This window comes from Alexandromys fortis, unplaced genomic scaffold, assembly GCF_014885135.2.
Source record: "Alexandromys fortis isolate MF-2015 unplaced genomic scaffold, M_Fortis_MF-2015_v1.1 scaffold_70, whole genome shotgun sequence".
Taxonomy (NCBI): Eukaryota; Metazoa; Chordata; class Mammalia; order Rodentia; family Cricetidae; genus Alexandromys; species Alexandromys fortis.
This window is the reverse complement of record NW_026067955.1, coordinates 7,701,620-7,723,497: the sequence shown is the minus strand read 5'-3', so window position 1 is coordinate 7,723,497 and position 21,878 is coordinate 7,701,620. Positions and strand designations below refer to the sequence as shown.

General features: G+C 43.8%; 1 protein-coding gene across 9 annotated transcripts in view; it reads right to left on the bottom strand.

The window, feature by feature from the left end:
• Nucleotides 1-1,372: 1,372 nt before the first annotated feature.
• Nucleotides 1,373-21,878, bottom strand: part of Megf11 (multiple EGF like domains 11) — a 330,639-nt gene continuing 310,133 nt past the window's right edge. For 2 of the 9 annotated variants that reach the window (XM_050151800.1, XM_050151802.1), the window contains 6 exons: nucleotides 20,695-20,931; nucleotides 19,254-19,372; nucleotides 17,284-17,350; nucleotides 16,745-16,846; nucleotides 14,424-14,480; nucleotides 1,373-8,640 (listed from right to left, as the gene is read on the bottom strand). In XM_050151800.1, coding sequence (XP_050007757.1) covers nucleotides 8,417-8,640; nucleotides 14,424-14,480; nucleotides 16,745-16,846; nucleotides 17,284-17,350; nucleotides 19,254-19,372; nucleotides 20,695-20,931 — 806 coding nt within the window. In that variant the 3' untranslated portion in view covers nucleotides 1,373-8,416. Of the gene's footprint in view, nucleotides 8,641-12,397; nucleotides 14,481-16,744; nucleotides 16,847-17,283; nucleotides 17,351-19,253; nucleotides 19,373-20,694; nucleotides 20,932-21,878 lie in introns of those variants that run through there. The other 7 variants (XM_050151803.1, XM_050151807.1, XM_050151804.1 and 4 more) reach the window with 5 other exon arrangements.

Here is a 21,878-nt window from a genome sequence, read left to right as displayed (position 1 = left end):
AACAAGAACTTCATGTTGAGTTGGACTTCAGGAGACAAACTGTCCTGAGTAGGAAGCATTACAGTCTTATTTATTAGGATAACTCTAAGCTCAAGGCAGTTCCTAAGTACTTTTGTGCTTGACCTTGTTTCTCATTAGCTTTTTTTGGGTTTTTGTTTTGTTTTGTTTTTTGGTTTTTTGAGACAGGGTTTCTCTGTATCTTTGGAGCATGTCCTGGAACTAGCTTTTGTAGACCAGGCTGGCCTTAAACTCACAGAGATCCGTCTGCCTCTGCCTCCCAAGTGCTGGGATTAAAGGCGTGCGCCACCACCACCCGGCGCTTTTCATTAGTTTAACTTTAGATGTTTTTCTTAACCTGTTAAATCTCCTGAAAAGCCAGTTACTTATTAGACCTTGTCTTTGTTATTTTGAAAATTCTGTCTTATAGTTGTCACTATGTCAGTGTAAGTTATCGTTAGCCACTCCACTGAGCATGTTAAATTGGAATTGTAAGCAGAGGTTTCAGTCAGTGTTCTTTGCCTTTGGCTTTTTAAATTCTGAAGAGTTCTGCAGAAAAGTTTAACCCATAAAAGTTTGAGTCATGCATCTGGACTAGTCTTACTTTTTGGTGTTAGGAAAATGATTATTTTATTTTTTTGTCATTTCTGACTTGTGTTTATATAATCCCAATACTCTCAGTGGTTAGAGCTGTTGTGGTGATTAATCTCTTTAATCTATTATAAAAAAAAAGGATACACTATTTAGATGGTTTGGGTTAACATGAGAAGCAGAAAAGGTAGGCGAATAATTAAGAATTTATTACTGTTAGTTTTAAGTTTATAGAGTTTTGGAAAATGTTATTAACTAAAGAGAAATGGATTATACCCTGAAGAAAATTCAAAACTGCTAGTCATACTTTTTATGGCAGCACTCAGGTAAAGCAGGAGGTCCACCTGGTCTATATACCTAAGTTGCAGACATCCAGAGTCACACAAGGGAACACTATCTTAAAACAAAAACAGAATAAAATGTGGCTTTTGTTTAGAGTGTACATGACCTCCATTTGCTGTGCTACAGAAAAGGACACAGACTATGACAGGAGCCACCTCCACATGGCTCGTTGGGCTATCGACCTGTCAGATAGGGTGCTCTGATGCTATGCCAGAGAGAGAAAGCAACCCGAGCTTTCTCCTGGTTGGAGCAGTACTGGGGCTGTAGTCCTTTTAAGGATTGAATATATCCCCAATAAAACAAAGTTGCCAGCCTGACATTTTAAAGAGTGGTTGTGTTTTTTTATATTGTAGGAGGCTGATAAAATGACACAGTATGCTATTCACATTGACAGACTCTTAGCTCAGAGATCACTTTACTAACAGTATCCATTTCCCTAGAAATTGGAGAATAGAATGTTTGCAAGGATGTTGTATTCCAGGCAAGTATTAAAAAATTTGCTGCATTATACATAAGTTAGAAGATTGAACTAATGGGTCTAGCACGGCAGTCAGCTGCTTGGAAAAGACAGATTATAGTCATAGTTCTTGTCTATTTCATCTGTTGTTAGTTCAGATTCTTTGAAGTAATGATGTGACTGAAGTAGATCATTTCTGGGTTGTGTGTAGGTATTAAAATCAAACTGAAATCTTAAATTTAAAAGATAAGTAAAATATCAGGTAAGTACTTTGAAAAAATGGTTTTGGTCTTAATATCTTGACTAAAATCATCTATCACCATGTTAATTCTCATTAAGTAAAAGTTTTTAGGATATTTGAAAAATGTCAGTTTTATCAATGTGTGTCAAGATACTATGTGTGAAGGAAGGGAGAAGCATTTGATTAGCTGCTGAGTCATTTATAAGTTGAGAACTCTTTGTTTTATGGTTTTTATTCTTTAAAAAAAATCAACTGGCTTTTTGTTTCATTGAGACAAGCAAGATCTCACGTAGCTGAGGTTGGTCTTGAATTCCTGATACTCCTGTCTCCACCTCTGCAGTTTTGGGATTACAGGTATGTGCCACTGTACCTAGCTTGCATTCTGGGAGAGAACTTTTCAAAACATCTTACATACTTTTTAAGAACTCATATCTTAGCCAATCAGTGGTGGCGCATGGCTTTAATCCCAGCACTCGGCAGGCAAAGCAGGAGGATCTTTGTGAGTTCGAGGCCAGCCTGGTCTACAAGAGTTAGTTCCAGGGCAGGCTCCAATGGTACAGAGAAACCCTTTCTCACCCCGCCCCCCCAAAAAAAACTCTTATCTTTCATAGCTCTACAGAGTACTAGTGACTAAGCTGGGCATGATGACACATAGCACTTGGGAGCAGGAGGATTAGGAGCTCAAGATCCTGTGTGCACCTCAATAAAACAAATAAAAAAGCCCTTCGGTGTATGGGTAATGCATGCATGATTAAATGACATTCTAGGGCTGTTGATATGATCTAATTGTTAAATTTATTTTATTGTAATTCATTGTCTTACCATTTATTGGACATGGGATTGGTAGTTAACAGATGTGAACACAAAATATTGTGTTTCAGTCAGTATTAGTAGCCAGAGACATTCCCGTTGTATTTTTGAGTTAGCAGAACTTAACCTTTTCTCAAACCATAAACTCTCAGATCCTTTCACCCCCATCCCACCAAGGAGATAATCCTGCTTTTAGCTTTCATTCCCTACTGAGACAACCTCTAGTATCTCTGCAGATTATTTTCATATGTCTCCAAGTAAGTGGTGTGGTTTTTCATGTCTTTAAGGGTTTGCCCCCCCCATTGTACTGGTCTCTATGCCAAAACTTTTCATCACTGAGGTCCAAGAATGTTAAAAACACACACATGTGCACACCTACACCTGCCCTACATGGAAAAGTTTAAGAAACAACACTATTTCATTTAAGTTTTTTTATTACACTTATTAGGGTGGGACAGGGCATGCTGCAGTACATGTTTGGAGGTCAGAGAACAATCTGAATGAGTTGATTTTCTCCTTCCACCATGTGGATCCTAGGGATCAGGCTGTCGTCCTCAGCAGAAAGCTCCTTGCCAGCCCCAGAAACTTGTTTCCTATATGAGTTTTATTTTTTGCCTTAAAGTGGATGCATAAATAACAGTGCTACGTAAGATCTCTGGTTTCCTACTTGTTACCCAAGGCTCTAGGGTAGACAGTTGTTTTGGCAGCAGATGCTAGAATGAAGAGGGAATCTGACAACTGGACCCCTGTTCGGTGCTCTGTAAGTCAAGGAAGAAACTGTGTAATTAGCACCCCAGGGCCTCCCTTTATCTCTACCCTTTTGTAATCACATTGTAAGATCCACAGGCAGGAAATTGGTTTTGTTCATGTTTTTATTTCAAATATCTGTTTCTTCAGAACAATGTGGGATGGCAAGGAAGGAGGAGTGTAGGGGTCCTTTTGGTATAGGTTGGGCAGCTATAATCTGACAGTTAACTATTCTGTTTAAAATAGCACAGGATTGTTGTATAATTCTATAAATACTTACAATTTTTAAAATTTACAAAGTACAAATATAATGAGCTCCATGTAGCCATCCATTGATCCACCCTTCCTTACAGAGCTTTTCCATCCCCTGTTGCCGCACTGATCAGATGCACTGTGTCTTCCCTCTAAGTAGGTGAGTGACTAATAGACTGTATGAGTGCTCAGGGCACTCATCCTCTATCCGAAGACTCTCAGAGTATAACTTTACCCTTTGTTCACTAAATGTGTTAAGTTAGCCCTGGAGAATTACCTGTTAATGGTCCCTTATTTCTGAGTGGCAGATATATTATTTTTGGTTAAACATTATACTGAATTGAAATAACTTTGTGTGTGGTGTGGTGGTGGTATTGGTGACTGAACTTGGGATTTCACACATTTTAGGCAAGCGTTCTTCGGCAGAGCTAACATCCCCAGCTATTAGCTTTACTTTGACACATTTGCTTTACTTTTACAAGTTTCACTAACTTGATTAGACTGGCTTTGAATTCCAGCCCTTCTAGCTCAACCGCCTGAAGGGCTAGGATTGTGGGAGTATGTTACCATACCTAGCCTAAAATAACTTTTAAGTACCACATAAGCCTTGTGAACTAACAAGTTGTAATATTTTGAATTGACTTAGCTTGAGGAGCAAATTTAAACTTAATGAACTCATTCCAGAATTTATTTTTTAAATTTATGTGTATTTATTTGTTTGGTGTGTATGCATGTGTGTAAGTGTGTGTGTATTCTCACATCCACAGTAGCATGTGGAGGTCAGAGGACAACTTGTACCTTAGGGGTCCTAGGCATTGAACTCAGGTCATCATATTGCCAGCCCAGTAAGCTACTTTTTGGCATCTGTATTTTCTTTTAAGCTTTTATGATGATGGGACTGGAACCTAGACCTTCATGCATGCTAGGCAAATGCTCCATCACTGATCTCTTTGCTCAGTTAAATGTGTTATTTAAGAAAAAAAAATCCTGCTGCTGTTTGCTTTTGAGATAGAATCTTCTAGCCTAGGCTACTCTTGAACTCACTGTGTAGCCCAAGCTGCTTCAACTTGAAACTTTACTGCCTTAGCCTTCTGAATACTGGGATTACAGCAGTACAGCACCATGCCTGGCCTTTATTTGCATATTTTGAGAGGCTGGCCTGTTAATCTTCTTGACAGTCCTCCTGCTTCAGCCTCCTAAGTGCTGGGATTATAGTCATGAATCATCATGACTGTCCTACAGCTTTTCTTTAAATATATATTTGATATATATTTAAACACTTTTAATATATATTTAAACCCAGCTATATCAGAAGATTTTTTTGTTTAAAATGTCCCAAAGCAGGTGCACACGCTAAATTCTAATAATCAAAAGCTATTCATTGGATTTACATAAATTAGGTAGGCCTGGCACTTGCCCTTTTGCCACTGGAGCATAACAAGCTGTAACAGTTGCCTTTGAGTACATGTCCTTGGGAAAACAGAAATCCAATACTGGTGTGAGTAGGATTTTAAAATACTTAACATGAGTTAAGTAGTCCCATTTGTTACTTAAAAAAATAACCTTTCGCTTAGTTTTTCAAGCATCTATTGTGATAATTTTCATTCTTCCAGCTGTTTAAAGTAACTATACCAAATGTAGGTTAATTCTGTCTTAAACATAAAATGTAGATTTTCAGTGTGTAAAACAATAGGCATTCTTGTTAGTTTGAGAAATCCATTTTATTTTGTTTGAGGTACAGTCCCTCTGCACAGTGAACAAATATATTACAAATCTGTGGTTTAAAAAAGTATTGCCATTTCATAGTCTCTCACACTATTGTACAGTAACTTTGTTCTTTATTTTTCTGACTTGTATACATATTAATTTACTGGATTGAAGTTTTCATTTTGAAATATAATTGAGCAGATCTTTCCAGTCATTGATAGAATGTGCAGTGCACGTGTATAGGCTGACTGCAGACTTACTTGTGATTGTTAGACAGAAATTCCTAACAGTAGCTCTGTATGATCGAAATGTCCTAGTGCTAACTCTTAGCTATGTGAAAGCTGCTCTTGTCGCCATAGTCAATCACATCTCTGCCCTTTCCCTCCTCCTCTGTATTGCCTGTTTTGAGTGATGTTGCTTGAAATGTTGTAGAGTACTACAGTTGGAGAGTTGTTAGAGCTCTCCTCCCACTAACGTGTCTCTTCTTTCATGTGTGGGAAATAAAAGAGCCCAAAGAGGGCAAGTGACTTAACAAGAGTGGTGCCAGCATCTCTTGACTTGGTGCTCCAGTCATCTCACCTCTTGATGAATACTTTTGTGCAGAGGGTAGTTGGTAAGAGAGGAGTGAGACTTGGAATTTGCATGATTGCAGTTTTCCAGGTAGCAGTTATTGTACATGCAGGATAAGGGAAGAAGATAAAGCCTGGGATTGAGATGCCATTTCTCCTTGCTGATTGGATTTTGCCATGCTTCTTGATCCTTGCTTCCCAAAGATAATTGAGCACTTGTGGCCCTGAAATACTGAGGTGAGTCTCTTAACTCTATTTCTTTATACATATATATGAGAAATATTAACTTAGGTCTACAAAGTAATTTTCTAGTGTTCCTATTTTAATAAGGCTTTTTGGAAAGTTTGCTATTGCTGATCTCTCGCTTCCATGCACACATGCAGCATTCATGTTTATGTTCCTCTATTGCTAAGATTGGCTTATGCCTTGAGTGAAGTGAGGAGGGAGATTTGCTTATATATTTTCTTGCTTTTGCTGATTCTTACCCAAACTAAGGGGTTCCAAGCTGACTTCTAGTTAGTATCAACCCCACTTTCTGTATCAGTATCCAGCTTTGCAGTTTTCTTTCTGTGAACCCTGTTTAGGTAATTTTCACTGGTTAGACCCTTATTCCTCATGAAGAGCTTGGGCGGCACAAGGGTGGCCATTAACTTCCAGTTTGCCCTTTTCCTATAGGAATTAGCCACATCCAGAATTGTCCATGCTTCGGTTTACCTGCTATCACACCGTGCAGAGGAAGTTATGACTTATCTGAATAAAGGTTTAAAGCACCAACTAATGGAATACGTGTTTGCCCATTTCAGTAGGTGATGGGCTTTTAAAATCTTTTTTTTTTTACATATATTTCATTTAGTTCCATCAAAAAGCATAATGTATGTTAAGCTACTTAAGCTTGCCATGCCCATATTTGTATAATTTCTTGTACATTTTTAGGGTCCATGCTACATCAAGTGCTATCTATGAAGAACTGCTTGAAAACAAGTCAATGGACTCCAACTAAGTAAATTGAATAGGCCATTTGGAAGGTTTCTAGGGAAACTTAATTCTTACCAGCCTACACCTTTTCTATGATGCTGGTGATCTACCCCAGGGCCCCACTCACCACCAAGTGTTCTTCCTCAGGGCTGCATTCTCAGCCCTGTGACTACTATCTTAAAGTAGCAGCTTAGTTCTCTGGTACACACAGAATGACTCAGTGTTAGGCGTATTAATGCAGTGCAGCCAGGCTAGGACTGGCCTTCATTATTCTTGACAAGATTTGGTAAATCAGGCATAGAAACCATTCTAGACTGAATGAAACTGCTGCGCTTTTGAAATAATTACTCTTTTTCTCCCCTTTCTGTTTTGCCTCCTATCACTGATGGGACAGAAGAAAGTGACTCTGTCTTTATTAAATTCTTAGTTTTGAAAATGCAAGTTGTCAGAAGTATGCTATATTTTAAACTCTGATTATGGCTGTTATACTTTGATGGACCATACCTGTATGTACACAGATTTTACTATTAATATTAGAACAGTTCATATCCACGCACCAGTTCCCTTCGATACTGAAGCAGATGGTAACAATAATCAATAGCACATACACGTTTCAGGTACTCTAAAGTGCCCCTCTCCATTCCCCAGTCCCCTTCTCCTATGAAAGTTTGCAAAACCTAAGCCACATGCATTGTAAGCGTTGTTTCAGAATATTAAATACATATCTTTTATCTGAATTTAGCTGATGTTGATGAGTAGCGATATCTTAAATGTTTTAAAAATCATATCCAGGGCACTTAGGGCTGAAGGTGATATGATTTGCCTTTGTGAACAGACTCCTTGAACAGTTACCCCAATCCCATTTGGAAGTGCTTCTTTCAATCCAGATCAATCTGTACTGATATTTCAAGTCACGGAATTTCTTCTTTCAGAGTCAGAGAATAGTCAGCAGAGCACACTTAAGAGAGAAGTTTATCCCTCTTACTGCTTGTCCTGGGAGGGCCCATTGGCAGGGCTCTGTCTTACTGGGAGGAGGTCATAATGACCAGGAATATGGCTGTTCCTAGGTAGGTCGTATGGATTCTGGATATAGCTGGAGTTATGACCTCGGCCTTCTTGGACCACACTGACTGTGGGCTCTAAGGAATATAGTGAAAAATGAGTTCAGAGAACAGATTAGCTTTGTTGCCTTGGTGGGAGATTTGAAAGTTCTATTTAACTTGTTGGGGAGAGGAACTATGGATGTATAAATCTGATAAATGCATGATGATTACGACCGGCTTTCTCTAGAGATAGAAAACCCAAGGGTCAGAATCCCTGCCTCTGTACAACAAGAGATTTAGGACATCCTAGAGGTGTGGGTCTTATGAGTACCTCTAGGATCACAGTTGAATAGGGGAGGTGTAAGGAACTGATTTGGAAACTTGTAAACAGCAGTTCTAATGGTTTTCTTTTTCAAACTTGGATTTGCACCAACAATCAGTGGAAGTGTTGTATACTGGTTCCCCAACCTTGCTATTTCTACTGCTTATCAGTTGTAATTTGTAAGCAGAGTGGCAAAAGATTTTGTTTTCCTGCATTAGAGGAGAGGGAAGTTCTGGGATGGAGTTTCTCCTTGGGTTCCTTCAAATGCAGCCAAACAGAAGGGTGTGTTGTGGAGAGAGTGAGTGGAGGAGAGTTAGTTTTCACTTGGGATGCTGCACTGTTGCCCTGGTTTTGCTAAGTTACTTATGTGAGACACCTACCAACTTCATATATATTTTTATTAGATGTCGACAAGGATGGCACATCTGTGTACGGAGACCCCATGTGCACAGGTGACTTCATTTCTACATAGCTGCTTTCTGGAAGCTTGCAGGTGAGGATGGGTGGATCCTTAATTGTAGCATAAGGGTTTTCACTGCTGTTCAAGGAACAAGTACTAGAACTGCACGCAGATTCTTTCATGTAATCTGCAAGGCAAGAGAGATTTCTTAGGAGAAACAAGGACATAAGGATTCATTTAAATATCAGAAACAGACTACAGTCAAGTTTGTGTGCCTGAGGCTGGGACAGACTATGATATTGAAAGATTATTATTTTTTTCTCAAGACAGTTTCTCTTTGTAACAGCCTGGCTGTCCTGGAACTAGCTCCTGTAGAACAGGCTGGCCTTGAACTCAGAGATCCACCCCCCCACTCCTGCCTCTCAAGCACTGGGATTAAAGGCTTGTGCCACCACCGCCCAGTAGAAGATTAAATCTTATTCAGTGTCTTAAGGTATGCTTTCTCAGGCATTCTTTTCCCACAGAAACATGTTATTCACAGTATTTGTTTACATGTATCATTTAGTTTATACAAATGCTAGCTGGTATATTACAGGATGGAAGCCCAGAGAGACACAGTTAACTTGGCCAGATCATGAGCTAGTAAATAGCACTGCAGAGCCAAGACTTTAATCTGTGCTCTAAGATTTCTTGGCCCCATGTTTCCTGTGATAATGGCTAGAAACTTGGATTCAGAAGCAGCACAGCAGTAGCAGCATTTGTGTGTTTCAGTGTGGACGTCAACAGTTTCGCTGCCTTCAGCAAATAGTGGCATCCTGGTCTTTGAGGAGCTCATCCTTAGAGTGGGACAACTGAAGTGTGACAGGTATAAAAAGCCCTCAGTTTCAAGCTGGCCTTTGAGAGGGTACCCGTGTCTTAGCAAACTCAAAGTATAGTCTAGGCCCAACTTCTTGGTCCTTAAGAATGTTGACTGGCGCCTGTTTCAGTCATATCCTGCTCTATCATTAGAACTCATCTGCACGAGGGTGCAGAATGACGTCTAATAAAAATGGGATGAAGTGACAGTAGCTCCCCTGGAGGAGAAGACCCCTTAGTGACTTAGAGTCACAGAGAAAAACCTCCACTCCTACTCTCCTTCCCTTTGGGGTGATGCTCTATCTGCTCAGTAAACTAGTCTGATGGTTGTCACCCTTTTCTGTGAGGCATTGGCATGCAAGGTGTCTGGAAATAACCCTGAGTGGCCAGAGCTTGACAGTCAAGAGTAACCTAAGAGGCTTCTCACCTCTAAATGTCTCTGGCAATCAGCTGGTGAAATTTCTGGGAGTCTTCTCACTAGAACCACCACCGTTTCCATTTGGAGCTCTTATTTAAGCTCCCTGTCCCCAGCTGTGATTTTACGGAAACTGTTAAAAAGCTAAAGCTGTGTCCCAAAGGGAACTGGATGTGCAAGTGGCTGAAGGAACTGAGATGGGCACCACCATGAACGGTCTGGTCTACAGCAGGTCTGATGCCGAAGGGTTTACTCTGAATGTTGGCAGCTCTTGTTTTAGCAGGTAGTATTTCCTTGGTTTTGTGTAGAGGTGTATTCACAATGCTGGGATGCAGTAGAGCCGGTAACTAAGTCCCTGCTCCTGCCTCAGGGCTTGTGAAGAAGTTGAGACTGAGTGAGGAAGTAAACTCCTCAGGGTCCCACTGTCTCTCAGTACAGTGGAAATTCAAAGCACTTTTCATTGCAGCTCTGCTCATAAGTTGGGAGGGAAGTTGGCTTTTTAGTCTGGTTGGTCTAAGACTGACCTTGGTTGATAATGAGCTAGATAATGGGCAGTCTCAGCAGTTATAGCTAGGACTGAAGGGTAGGTAAATAGTACTTCTGCTGGTGGAAGCCTACTCACGTGGAGAACCACGGCCTGGGTTCTAGACTGTGACTTGCCTCAAGCTGTCATCTTAGTTTGCCTCTCAGTACTTTCTTAGTACAGGGGAGTGGTGTAAGCTTGAGAACCTCTGAGTCAGCCCAGTATGGTTGGTCTGAACTCACCAAGCAGGGAGAGAGGTTCGGGGCTGTTGAAAGCTGTTCATTACCTATCACCACTGTCTTGGTTGTGTATTATGTAGAATTGAGGGATAGCTTATTTTATGTAGCAGTTGAAGAGTGACCTTCATTCCAGTTAGGTTTTGAAACTGAGTGTGATTTGGCACAGCTGTAAACCCAACATTTGGGAGGAAAAAGCTAGCAGATCTGAGTTTAAGCCTAAGCCTGGTTCACGCATCAAGTTCCAGGCCACCCAGGGCTTTATAGTGAGACCTTGTCTCAAACCGAACAGAAAGAAAGAAACTTGGTGAGAGGCGGAGCAGGAAGAGACTGTTATTACTATTTAGAAATAAGGAAACCAAAGCTCAAAGTTTGTTAGTCTAATACTTAGTGCTTAGGACTCCCACTGTCTTATCTGACAAGATGTTTTTTCCATCAGCATATCTAGTTTACCTGGAGTGCAAGGTCTTCACAGCTGCTTTAGTTTATCCTTCCTGGACATACCAAGGCCTGCTGAGATTCCTCTTAAGCTTGAAGCTTAGTGACTGAGTGGCTAAGATAGAGTAGTGCAGGAGCCTTAGAGCCTCACTCAGCTGTATGTTCACAGAAAGTGAAACAGTGGGTTGCTCTCAGTGTTTGATGAAGAAAATGCTAGCTTTTATCCATTTCAGTATATTCCTTCTCATGAGCTAAATTGGAGCTGGGGGAGGGGAGAAGGGGGTTAGGCTCTTCTATACAAGGTTTGCAGGCCAAGACAGGCTGGAGAAATCCATGAAGAGTGATGGTTGGGGAGGGTGCTGAGTTATCCCGTCTCTGCTGGGAACTGGAGGAGATACAGGGTAAGGCAAGCTAGAAAACTCAGGAAGCCAAGCCTTTCTCTTGTTGAGTCATCCACCTGCCTGCTATGATGGCAGGGTGTGGGGAAGAGTAACCAGCTGGGCTAGGATACTTCCTCATCCCTTCAGCCCTACTCCCACCCCACTGCCTGCTTGTCAGGGCACTGTGCAAAGAAAGGGGAAGCATGCAGTCTTCCAAGTGCCCTGACATTTACTCTCCTTGTTTCCTCCTGGACCATGTGCAGTCATGCATATTATCACAGTCAAGATGGGTTTCTGGAATGAACATCTTCATTTTTTGAGGAAGCACAAGTATAAAGAGGAAACAACTTCTCAAAGTTGCTCTGTGAATATGTTCTGAATCTATTAAGACCTGATATTAATTTAAAGCCCAAGTTACTCAAATGTATGTAGAAACTCAGGCACTAAGTATCTGTTGGTCACCTCTGAGCCACTGCTATCAGTAGGAGGTCACACTGCTGCTTCTGTTCCTGGGGTTAAGTTCTTCACTTCAGTGAGAGATAGGATATGGGGAGGGGTGAAGTGGGAGTGGGGACAGAGTGGTGTCTAAGATCCAGAAAACTGGCCAACCACAAGAGTTGTCAGGAGTTCAGTGGGCTTCTTAATGTCTGAAAACCCAAAGTTACTTGAAGGAGTGGGTGGCAAGGGAGCCCAGGTTGTGGGAATGGCGGTACAGGCTCAAGAATTCCCAGACAGAAGGTAGAGAGAAGTGGATTTTTTTCTGTCAGACTCTGAATGCATGACAGACAAGGAATTGGACATGTGACAGTTTATTATACAGTCATTATGCTGCAGAAAAAGGTAAGACAGGTGCTTAGCTGTGTAAGCAATGTCCTTCAGTCTCCCAGGGTGACGGTGAGTGGAGTTCCCAGTTAGAGAAAAAGGTAATTGTTACCTGAATTAGGACTGTTAGAATGTCAGAGTTGGGAGGCCTTAGCAATGGTGCTGTTACAGCTGTCCTTTTAAAGAGGCCAAGACCCACATGGACTGCTGTGTCTAGTGAGCACCATACAACTGAGCTGAAAGCCAAATGTTTCATTCTCTGGTACACGCCCCCCCCCCCCCACACACACACACAAACACATCAAGTTTAGAGAACCTCTAGACTCTTAATTAGTCCTGTGGGTTTGGCTTGCCCTTTATTGCTTTAGGAAATAGTTTAATAAGTGACAGGAAGTAGCTGGTCACAGATGTTTGGGGAATTTAGCTAGTAGGTAGGATTTGTTCCATGAGTTTTGTAGCATTTCTTACACTAATATTTAAGCTCTACACAGATATTTCACTGGCCTCTTTTTGAACTCTGTTGTGCCATGTTGGCCCCCAACATGTACATTTGCCTACACAGCTCCTTCTCTCTCTGAAGGCTGATTAGAGCCAGTTGTGAAACAGTCTGGCTGCTTGCCTGAGAGAGCCTCCCATGCACTCAGATGACTCCAGGAGACAGGAATGCAATGATGTCCAGGTAGAGACTGGCTTTCATTGGCTTTGTTTTACATTTATGGTTTTGAGTTTAAAAGTAGTTACCCTAATCACCATGCACAGGATGACAAGGTGTATAGTGAAGGTGTGCTAGTCTCAGGGCCTGGATGAGCTGTTCTCCATTGAGTCATGCAGCTTCTCAGAGCCTCAGAGGCCCTGGGAGAGCCCTCCAGTCCCCATTGAGAAACAGATTTTGGGTCATAGTGAACAAGTGGCATTACGACTCTTCTGTTGGCATCCGCCGTACATCCCGAAATGGCGATTATTTAAGCCAGAATCCTCAGAAACTTGCCATAATCAAACTCCAAGGGTAATGCTGCCTATAGGCTGGATTGGAACTTGGGCTCTCCCTCCTCAAACAGGTCTCCTGGGCTTTGCATATCCTAAATGGTTGGCCCTGCTGTTCTCTTTCTTGTAGAACACACCACCTCTCAAGTTTTGCTCATTTACTTCTGATAGCCAGCTTCCCTAGAGTTGTATACAAGTTGCTCTCCTTTCTCCTTGATTAGGAGATGGCCATGCTAGATTTGAAAGATCAGAACCTGGGAAATCTGGGGCAGTTTAGACAAATATAGTTGGATAATAAATTACATTAAGGATAGCCTGAGATACTCCTCAGTTGCAGAGTGCAGGGACCCCCCTCTCCATCTACTGCATCTGATGTGGGTATAAACCTGCAGTTTGAACATTTGTGGGGTGATTTTGGTGCAGGGGTAGATGTAGAATCAGTGGGATCCTCACTGACTTCTGTTACTGCTCTTTCAGTTTGACTGAGACATTTCCAGAGACATCACGTTGGTACCACTTTTATAATATACAAAAGCACTTCCCATCTGATTTTATTGGACACCCAAGATAACCTTGTTAGATAATAAGACAGGCATGAGTCAACAGGACAGGCATAAATATCCCAACCTTGCAGATGAAGAGACAACCTTAGGAAACACACGGTTAATAAGTGACAGAGTTCCGAGGCACCCTGCCTAGCTCACATGTTCCAGCATTTAAACCTAGGACCTAATGGGGGGGGGGGCTGGACTTGATCTTTGATTTTTTTAGCTTCACCTGTAGACTTCCTAGAGGGATGGTCCACCTTGTATGTAGTTCTTGTGGCGTAGGGGTCTGTCTTGGCTTCCCTGCTCTTGTGCGCAGAGATCTCCCGAGGGTAGGGGCTGTTAACACTGGGCATCATTTGTATTCCTTGTGCCCCAGAAAGGCAGCAGGTGCAGGGTGGTGGTCCTTGCCAGTACAACAGAAGGCCTCTGGGGCAGGTAGATTGACTTTATTTCAGATTTATAATCAATTTAGCTCGTACTAATTGGTTGGATAATGACAGTCTACATTTCCGCAGACATTTAGTTGGCATCTATAACAAACCCACAAGTGTTTGCTGAGCAGGTGCAACTGCACTGGAAAGATGAATTCGTTATTATTAGGATTACTCCTCCTGGGCAGAGCGCCACCCAGTGACTCTGGTCCTGTGATCTTTTTAGCTTTTTTTGTTGTTTTTTTTTTTTAAGGGGCATAAAGGTCTACAGTTTTCTCCCAGGCAGTATTTCTTGCCTTTTCAGATCGGTAACAGGACATCAGGATTAGATACTCTACCTTTGAAGCCTTTGTCCATAATGTATGTGTTCTGACGTCTATCCATTCCACAAGTGCCTGCATAGAAACAGAAGGAAAGAAAATACAGGGTAAGGTTTCCTTAGACAGCTGGTGGCTTCCTCCTCCCCTTGCCTTTTTCTTCCTTTACCCAGAAAATAGTTTACTCCTAACAAATTATACTGGATTTAATCTATTCTAAATAGTTTTGAACAGGCTCATCACATTAGATAGACCGCAACACTTTTTTTTTTTCTTTCCTTTTAGTCTGCACCTGTCTTTCAGAATGCCACCTTTGATCTCCGTAGGTGAAGTGCCAGGCTCTAGACGCACAGGGTAAGGAATGAAACTAGACCAGTCCTTAGCTGGAGGGTTCCAGATGCAGATTTTCCTTTCCCTTGGTTTTAGAATGGAGTTGGAGATAGGGTTTCTCACCTCTTTGCTCTGATGGGGGCCAGGGAGAAAAAGACAAGTAGCTGGGTTACTTAATTAGTTTACTTTCCGGGAAGAACAGTCATTCCCAGCCACAGCCAGTCACTCATTTGAAGGGCATGGGGAAGTAGAACTTTGTTCCTGAAAATGTTGCCAGTGTTTTTCAGCCCTGAGGACTTCTTTCTTAATTTTGCTGTTAGCTTTTTTTTAGGTTCCCAGAATGCATGGTCCTGAGCCCTAGCCACAGGCGGGACATAAACGTGAGTGGATTGCTATAAGTGATCCCATGGGACCAAGTCTGGCCTTTCCAAGCTGGGACAGGAATGACTAACTTACAGTTACCCCACCGACCTTGGTGTTTTGTTTTGTCTTTGGGAATTTTTACACATATATAGTCTGAGTACACATGAGTACAGGTGCCCGCAGATGCCAGAGGTATTGTATCACCTGGAGTTGGGGTTTCAAGGTGGTTGTGAACTGTCTGATATGTGTTCTTAAACCAGATACACCTCGGTCTTTAATTGAAAACAGTACCAGGTAAGGTAGTTGGCAAATACTTACTAAAATATAGTCTAACTTCACCTAACCTGCCCACATTTGTGACACCAAGGACAAACCCACTGATACTAGGGTCCTTCCTCCACATTAAGTTCCCAAGTTGAATTTACAGATCATGCCTATGTGCCCACCTTTATACACGTGTCTGAATGGTATGGCAGAAGCAAGCCATTCTAAAAGTGCCAAAGAAACCCTTACCCTTAAAAACCTATAGCAGGCCGTGTTGACCTAGTTTAACACTTAATAGTAAAGGATTTCCTTTGCTTTCCTTGAAGAAAGGAGGGTAGCTACAGTGTTAGCCCCCTCTTTAAGGAACAGCTGTCCAAAGAATATCAGAGATGTTCAAGAATATACAAGCAAATACAAGGTTGAGTTGTAGTAGAGCATCAGGTGTTCTCTCCCAGTAGCCACAGTTAGCTGGCTGTGAGCTAACAGACTAGTGTGAGGTGCTCTAGCTACAGTGATTGAAGGTCTGTGGAACAGGGAGGAACTAGGCTGAACCCTGAGGAGGCCCAGGTGCTCCCAAGCTATTTGAATCACAATGACCTCAAGGTGAAGTGAGGGCAGCTTAGCCTTAGTTGACAGCCAGCAGGGTCCTTGCAACCTTGCCTACTCAACAAGATGAATTCCGAACCTTCATGCTTCCTGGACTACAGACCTGAGGAAGTTGACTTAGTTTCAGTGGAGCTTTAAGAGTCATCTAGAGCCCAAATTCAAACCTAGAGTTGGCTAGCATTCTGGGGCTCTGCCCTAAGGTATCCTAGAAGAGCTACTTTGTAGGGAGGCCACATCCCGTGTCCATCCTTTGTACTCTTGACATTCATTTTTGTAACTGATGCATATGTTCCTTTTTTCAGGACTCACTTGCCAAGTGTCTTTTTCACACCCCTCTTAGGCCACCACCTTTGAGCTCAGTGTTTGAGTCCAGAGGATACTTAGTGGTAGATCTGCCTACCTTCTCCCAGTCTCTTCTCAACAACCCTATGTCATTTTCTAAGAAGATACAGTTTGAGCCACTGTTAGGTCTGGGGCCTCTCTGGGGATCATTGAACTTTTTCCAGAGAGCCAACATTCTGTTATCTACACCATTATTGGGTTGCATGTTGCCCAACAGAGAGTATAGCCAGGCTGTGTCGCCTCCATAAGCAATCCCAGTTTGTCCACATCAGCTAGTGTGACGAGGGTGAACAGGGTAGTAGGAAGGTCTGGGACAAACTGCCGCCTTTGGGTGGGGCTTAGGAGCTATAGACTGATCACAGGAAGGCTCCATGGAATCAGGGAGAGGGTGTAGCACAGTCTGCTATGGGGTGGAAGGAAAGGCTGGGGGGTCTGACCTGGTGAGTGTGGCTCATTGTGGCGGCTGAGGTGTCTAAGTTCAATGTAGAAGTCCTCGGGCGGGTACCTGGCCTCCAGGGCACTGATCTGGAAATGGGAGTCTAGTGAGAGGAATGACAGGGAGGAGCCATTATTCCCAGGGCCTGGATGGCAGGGGAAGGGGGTGAGAAGCACAGGGTAGGGCAAGGGCAGGCCAGAAGGAATCAAGATCTCCATGTAGCATCCAAAGGGACTGGGGTTATCTGTCCTCTCTTCCCCTCCCATTCCATTCCGCCCTCCACTGGGGCAGAGGGAAGAAGCCTTGAAAAGTATCAGGCAGAGGATCCTTTTCTGCCTGTGGCAAATACTCATTCTGCTTCCACCTGGAAATCTCACATTCCATCCCTGGTAGTCAGTGGGCTACAGCCATGCACTCCCTGTACACCACAGGGAAAGCCACGCTCAGGACCCAACTCTCTTGCTTTGAGGTGGGGCAGCTCCCCTCAGTACAGAGATCAGGGTGGGACCCATGGGGAAGATGACTCAAACCACTACTGACCTAACACGTTCACATAGCTGTAGGGGGTCCAGCCTGTTGTGTCTCTGTCAAGGGACTTGTTACTGAGCTGTTTGAAGAGGAGAGCCAGTTAATACCTCACATCTCAGCTGCCCTTCCCCAAGTTGGTACTTGGCCCAGCCTCACTGTACCCATCCCTAAGATGCTCCTGAGCTCCCAGACCCTGGATGACTGAGTAAAGGAGGAACAGACAAATGTTATATGACAAGCTATCATGCTATAGTTGAGGCCAATGAAAACAGCATATGCCCAAACCAAGTTCTTAGGCCCCCGTGGCACATGGAGTTATGCTGTAGGGGCAGGTCGGGGAGGAGGGGGAGGAGACAGTCTGTCACAGGGCATCCCCAGCACAGAGGTAGGAGCTGCCTGCAGTTCTTGCTCCTGGGCCATATATGAGAGTCTGATGTGACCAAGGGGAAGTTCCAGTTATGAGACTGATGCAGTCCTCTCCCTGCATTCTCTTAGCAGCCCTTTATGTGAGGAAAGGATGTTATTTCAGACGTGGGACCATACTCAGATACACAGAAGCCAAAGGCAAAGTTGTTGGCCCTAGAATTCAGGTCTCAGTTGCCTATCCCCTCCACGACACTGTGCCTACCTTTGCTCCAGATGTTTTATCTCCCAGGAAGGGTTCTTGTCTACACAAGGCCAGTCTCAGCCTGTGATGGGAGCCAAACCAGTCCTCTACTGAAAGAGTAGCTGGCTCTTGCACAAATAATGTTGTGGCCTGGAACCTCTGTCACATCCCTGGCTTGTGCCTCTAGCCTGCTGCAGCTTTGATAACATGGCTGGAGTTAATCAAGGGCTGCCTGATGGGTAACCAAATTCTCTTCTCTCAGCTTCTCAAGCTAAAAGCTGAACTGAGCCTGCACACAAGAGCCTTGTTGGAAGATGACAGGCAGAGTCGCCAAAGCTATTGGGCTTCTGAGTAACCTGCATACAACTTGTCTGTTTCATAGAAAAGCAACCCCCAGGTCTGTGGGCTGGTGGTCATTCTTCAGCGGGGAGATGGGGAGGAAGGAATTCTGAGAGCTCCAGGGAAGAGGCCTAAAATAAGAAAGTTGTGCCCCTGGCATGGGATCGATGATGGTACAGGAAGCCAGGTATTCTAGGATTGTCACCCCCCAAATGGTCCTGCCATTCTGAGTGTATGTGTGTGGCACGTGTTTAGGTAGGTGTCAGGTGTGTATAGCAAGAGCCCCTCACAAACCTTATCTTTGGGGCTGTTCATGTCTCAGCCTCTCACACTGCCTCTTATTGGTCCATCATCAAGGGATGTACTACATGCTGTCTTGTCTGTCTACATATACATACATATTTTATGAGAAATCTAAGGTTTGGAATATTTGTGACTAAAAACAACTATCCATTCTGTGATTTAGTGCTGTGCTTGGAGCTGTCAGGGAGAGCACACCACTGGTCCACCCCTTTTCAGCAAGAACACTAGCTAACATTTGGGTTCCCATCTGATGTGTGTATTGATGACATGTATGCCCAAGTTTAAGAGGCATCAAGTAGTTAATTGAATAGTGAGTTACTTCAGAGTATATTGCTAACACACTAGTAATTTGTGGTAAACATACATTTTGAGTATATGTATTGGCACATGACCAAAGTGGTTACATGGTATACATGGGTGTGGGATAAGGTGGTTGCATGTGATGTTACTGTGTTCTGGTAGGTTCTAGTTATCTATACACAAGGTGCAGGTAAGTTCCAATGAGTGGGCAGCATGATGTAGTTGCTTGGGATAGAGCCTACTGTCTCCATAAAACATACTCTTTCCCAGTTTCATGATTCAGAGTGTTCTTATGTACTATGAGTCTCAGGATTGTTCTTAATGCAGAAGTTCCACACAGCCTCCATGTGGGGGTGCAGTTCCTTCCTGGGCAGAGGGGAGTGTTAAATGGAGAGGATTGTGGGTGAGGGCTGGGGAGCCAAGGGGCCAGTACCTTGGTGGGGCTGTTCCTGTCCAGAGTGCTGGCCTGGCTGGTGGTAGGCCCCCCGCACGCCAGTGTGTGGTAGCTGGCATTGGAAAAGCACTGGGCATGGCTGCTACTTTGAGACAAATCTGGGAAGAGAACAAGGAGCCATATTCCATCATACACCTGTCCTTGGTTGAGATGCCCCCAAAACTAATGCTGGGGCTGGGCATTTTTGAGTGTCACCTGAAAAGACAGCCAAATCCCCCAACATCCTCCAAGCTACCTGGCATCTAGTAGCCCTAAAGCAAGCAGGAGAGCCAGCCATGTTTTCTTCTTACTAATGGCAGCCCCCTGTGTAGCTCACAGACCAGGATTGCCAATATAGGGGTATCATGGTCAGCTGGAAGCTGTTCACTGCTGACTCTGGCTTTATGTCTTTGAGTTTCTATTTTAGGTAGATTTACTTTCCCTTGCTTCCCCCTATGGTCAGACACTAGTAATAAGTACACAGAGAACTCCATTCTTGTTGACCCTAGCTCTTCTGAAGTTTCTTCAAGACTGGGGAAAATCAGCCATTCCTGCTCATTGTCATTATAGAAGAAAACTGCCAAATCTCAATGGGCCTCAGCTTTCATCAGAGGATGTTGGCTTTGGCTGGACCCCAGAGGTCTCTGAAAGCAACGCCTCTACTGGGGCCAGCTGTCTGTCCTGTTCCTGGCATAGAGCTGGCACACAGCAGGTGGCACTTAGCAGGAATGGCAGATGTGGTCTAGGTGCTCTTAAATTAAACACAAGGTACAGGAGACTATAGATCAGCTACAAGCCATTGGAAGGTCACCACCCTCTCCTTAACAATGCAGGCCTAACCAACACCAGGGTGTTTGGGAACCTTACTGGTTAGCTAAATATGAAGCAGAAAGCATTCTCTTCAAGGTATCAGTTCAGGGGAGAGAAAGGATCTGGTCAGTTCCATACATCCTCTCTCAGACTACCACAGGATGCCATATCTAAGCACACCGGGCTCTTCCCAAACTTGTAGGCCTCTCCTAAGTGAGGCACTCCTTCCCCTGTTACTTCCTTCTGGAGTGCTCCTCAGGGATGGCCTGAGGTCCTCCCAGGGAAAGCAAAAGTCAGTAGGTGCTCAGGCTTCACACAGGGAACCATCCCCTCTGTTTCTTAGAAAAGTTGCTACTTACTATACATCTCTTATAGACACAGCCCGATGAGAAGGGTGGGGATGTGGAGGGTTGGCACCCAGCTTGGGCTCCAGGAAGCAACACCCTCCTGGAACTGCAGACTTCTCTAACCCCATTTTCTCTATAGGGTTACCATTCTCGGGCCCAGCTACCCACCCTGCAGGTATAATGAACCACCCACGTTGAACCAAGAATATAGATGTTCCTGAGAAGACTGCAGGCCTCCTGCTGAGTTGTATAGGGGGAGGATAAATAACGGGGCATAGCCTGACCTGAGAGAGAGTAGTCTGTGCTGGTCATCCTCATGGCTGGGGTGTAGGAGACACGAGGAGCCAAGTCACGGCCTTTTTCTTTCTGCCGCCTCCGTCGCCAGGCAAACAGGCCCAGCAACACCACAACCAGGAACAACAGGAGGATGATGCCCGTGACAGCACCCACTGAGTGCCGCTCTGCTCCCAAAGCTGGACTGATCTTGGTGTAGGGATTCAGTTCATCCATCATGAGGGCAGCTGTGGGCACAGGGAGGCCTGATTCCAGTTTACTCCCTGGCTTTGCCCCTTCACCCCCGCCTAATCTCAACCCTCACAGTGCCCACATTTCTCCTAGTGCCAGGAAGATCAAGTCCCAGGGTCACAAGAAGAAAATGTAATTTAAGTGTGAAGCAAAATAAATGCTTACTGAATATTTACTCAGGTACACACATGAATTAAAGTTATTTTACCATTGTGTCAAGTCTACAAAAAAGGAATTATTTACCTTTTCCACACAGTTGAAAAAAATAAACTGAGTCACCAAGGTTAGGTAACTTGTCTAAGTTCACCCAACCAGTAACTTAGTCAGGAAAAACTGGCTTCAGCTATTCTTCCTGCTTCCCAGCTATGTGATTAAAATGTCCATGGGAACAGTAACCCCAATGTCCCCAGGGAGTCATAAGCACCAAATGATAGACTGGCCTTGACAGCTGGGAGCTCTGTGACTGCCTGTTACTGCCCCAAGACACAACTCTTGATTATACATGTGTGGTTGGGTCCCTGAGACTGCTCTGGTGAGGGTTTCCTCTCCAGCTAGGCAGCATCTGGACCTCTCCCTGGCTCTCTGCCGCTGCCTGGAGAGAGCTGACTATCACTCTAGGGAGGAAAATGCTGCATTTTTGCCTCAACTGCATGGCTTCAGACTGCCAAGTAAGTTTGTCTGACATGGGTAATTGAGAGCCTGTTTTCTGCTCCCATCTTCTAGAACCTACAATAACCTCCCAAGCCTACAAAACTTTACAAAGAGATTTTTACATGCACAAAGCCACCATGTACACAGTGCTCATATGTGCCAGGTGTGCGTGCGCCAAGGCCTTCCTTGATCCCCTCAGATGTACCGTGGATGTTGCCAAGGTGTAGATATAGAGTTCAGTTGAGCCCTTTGGACAAAGGTTAACATCTCCTCAATTGAATGTGGAGTAAAA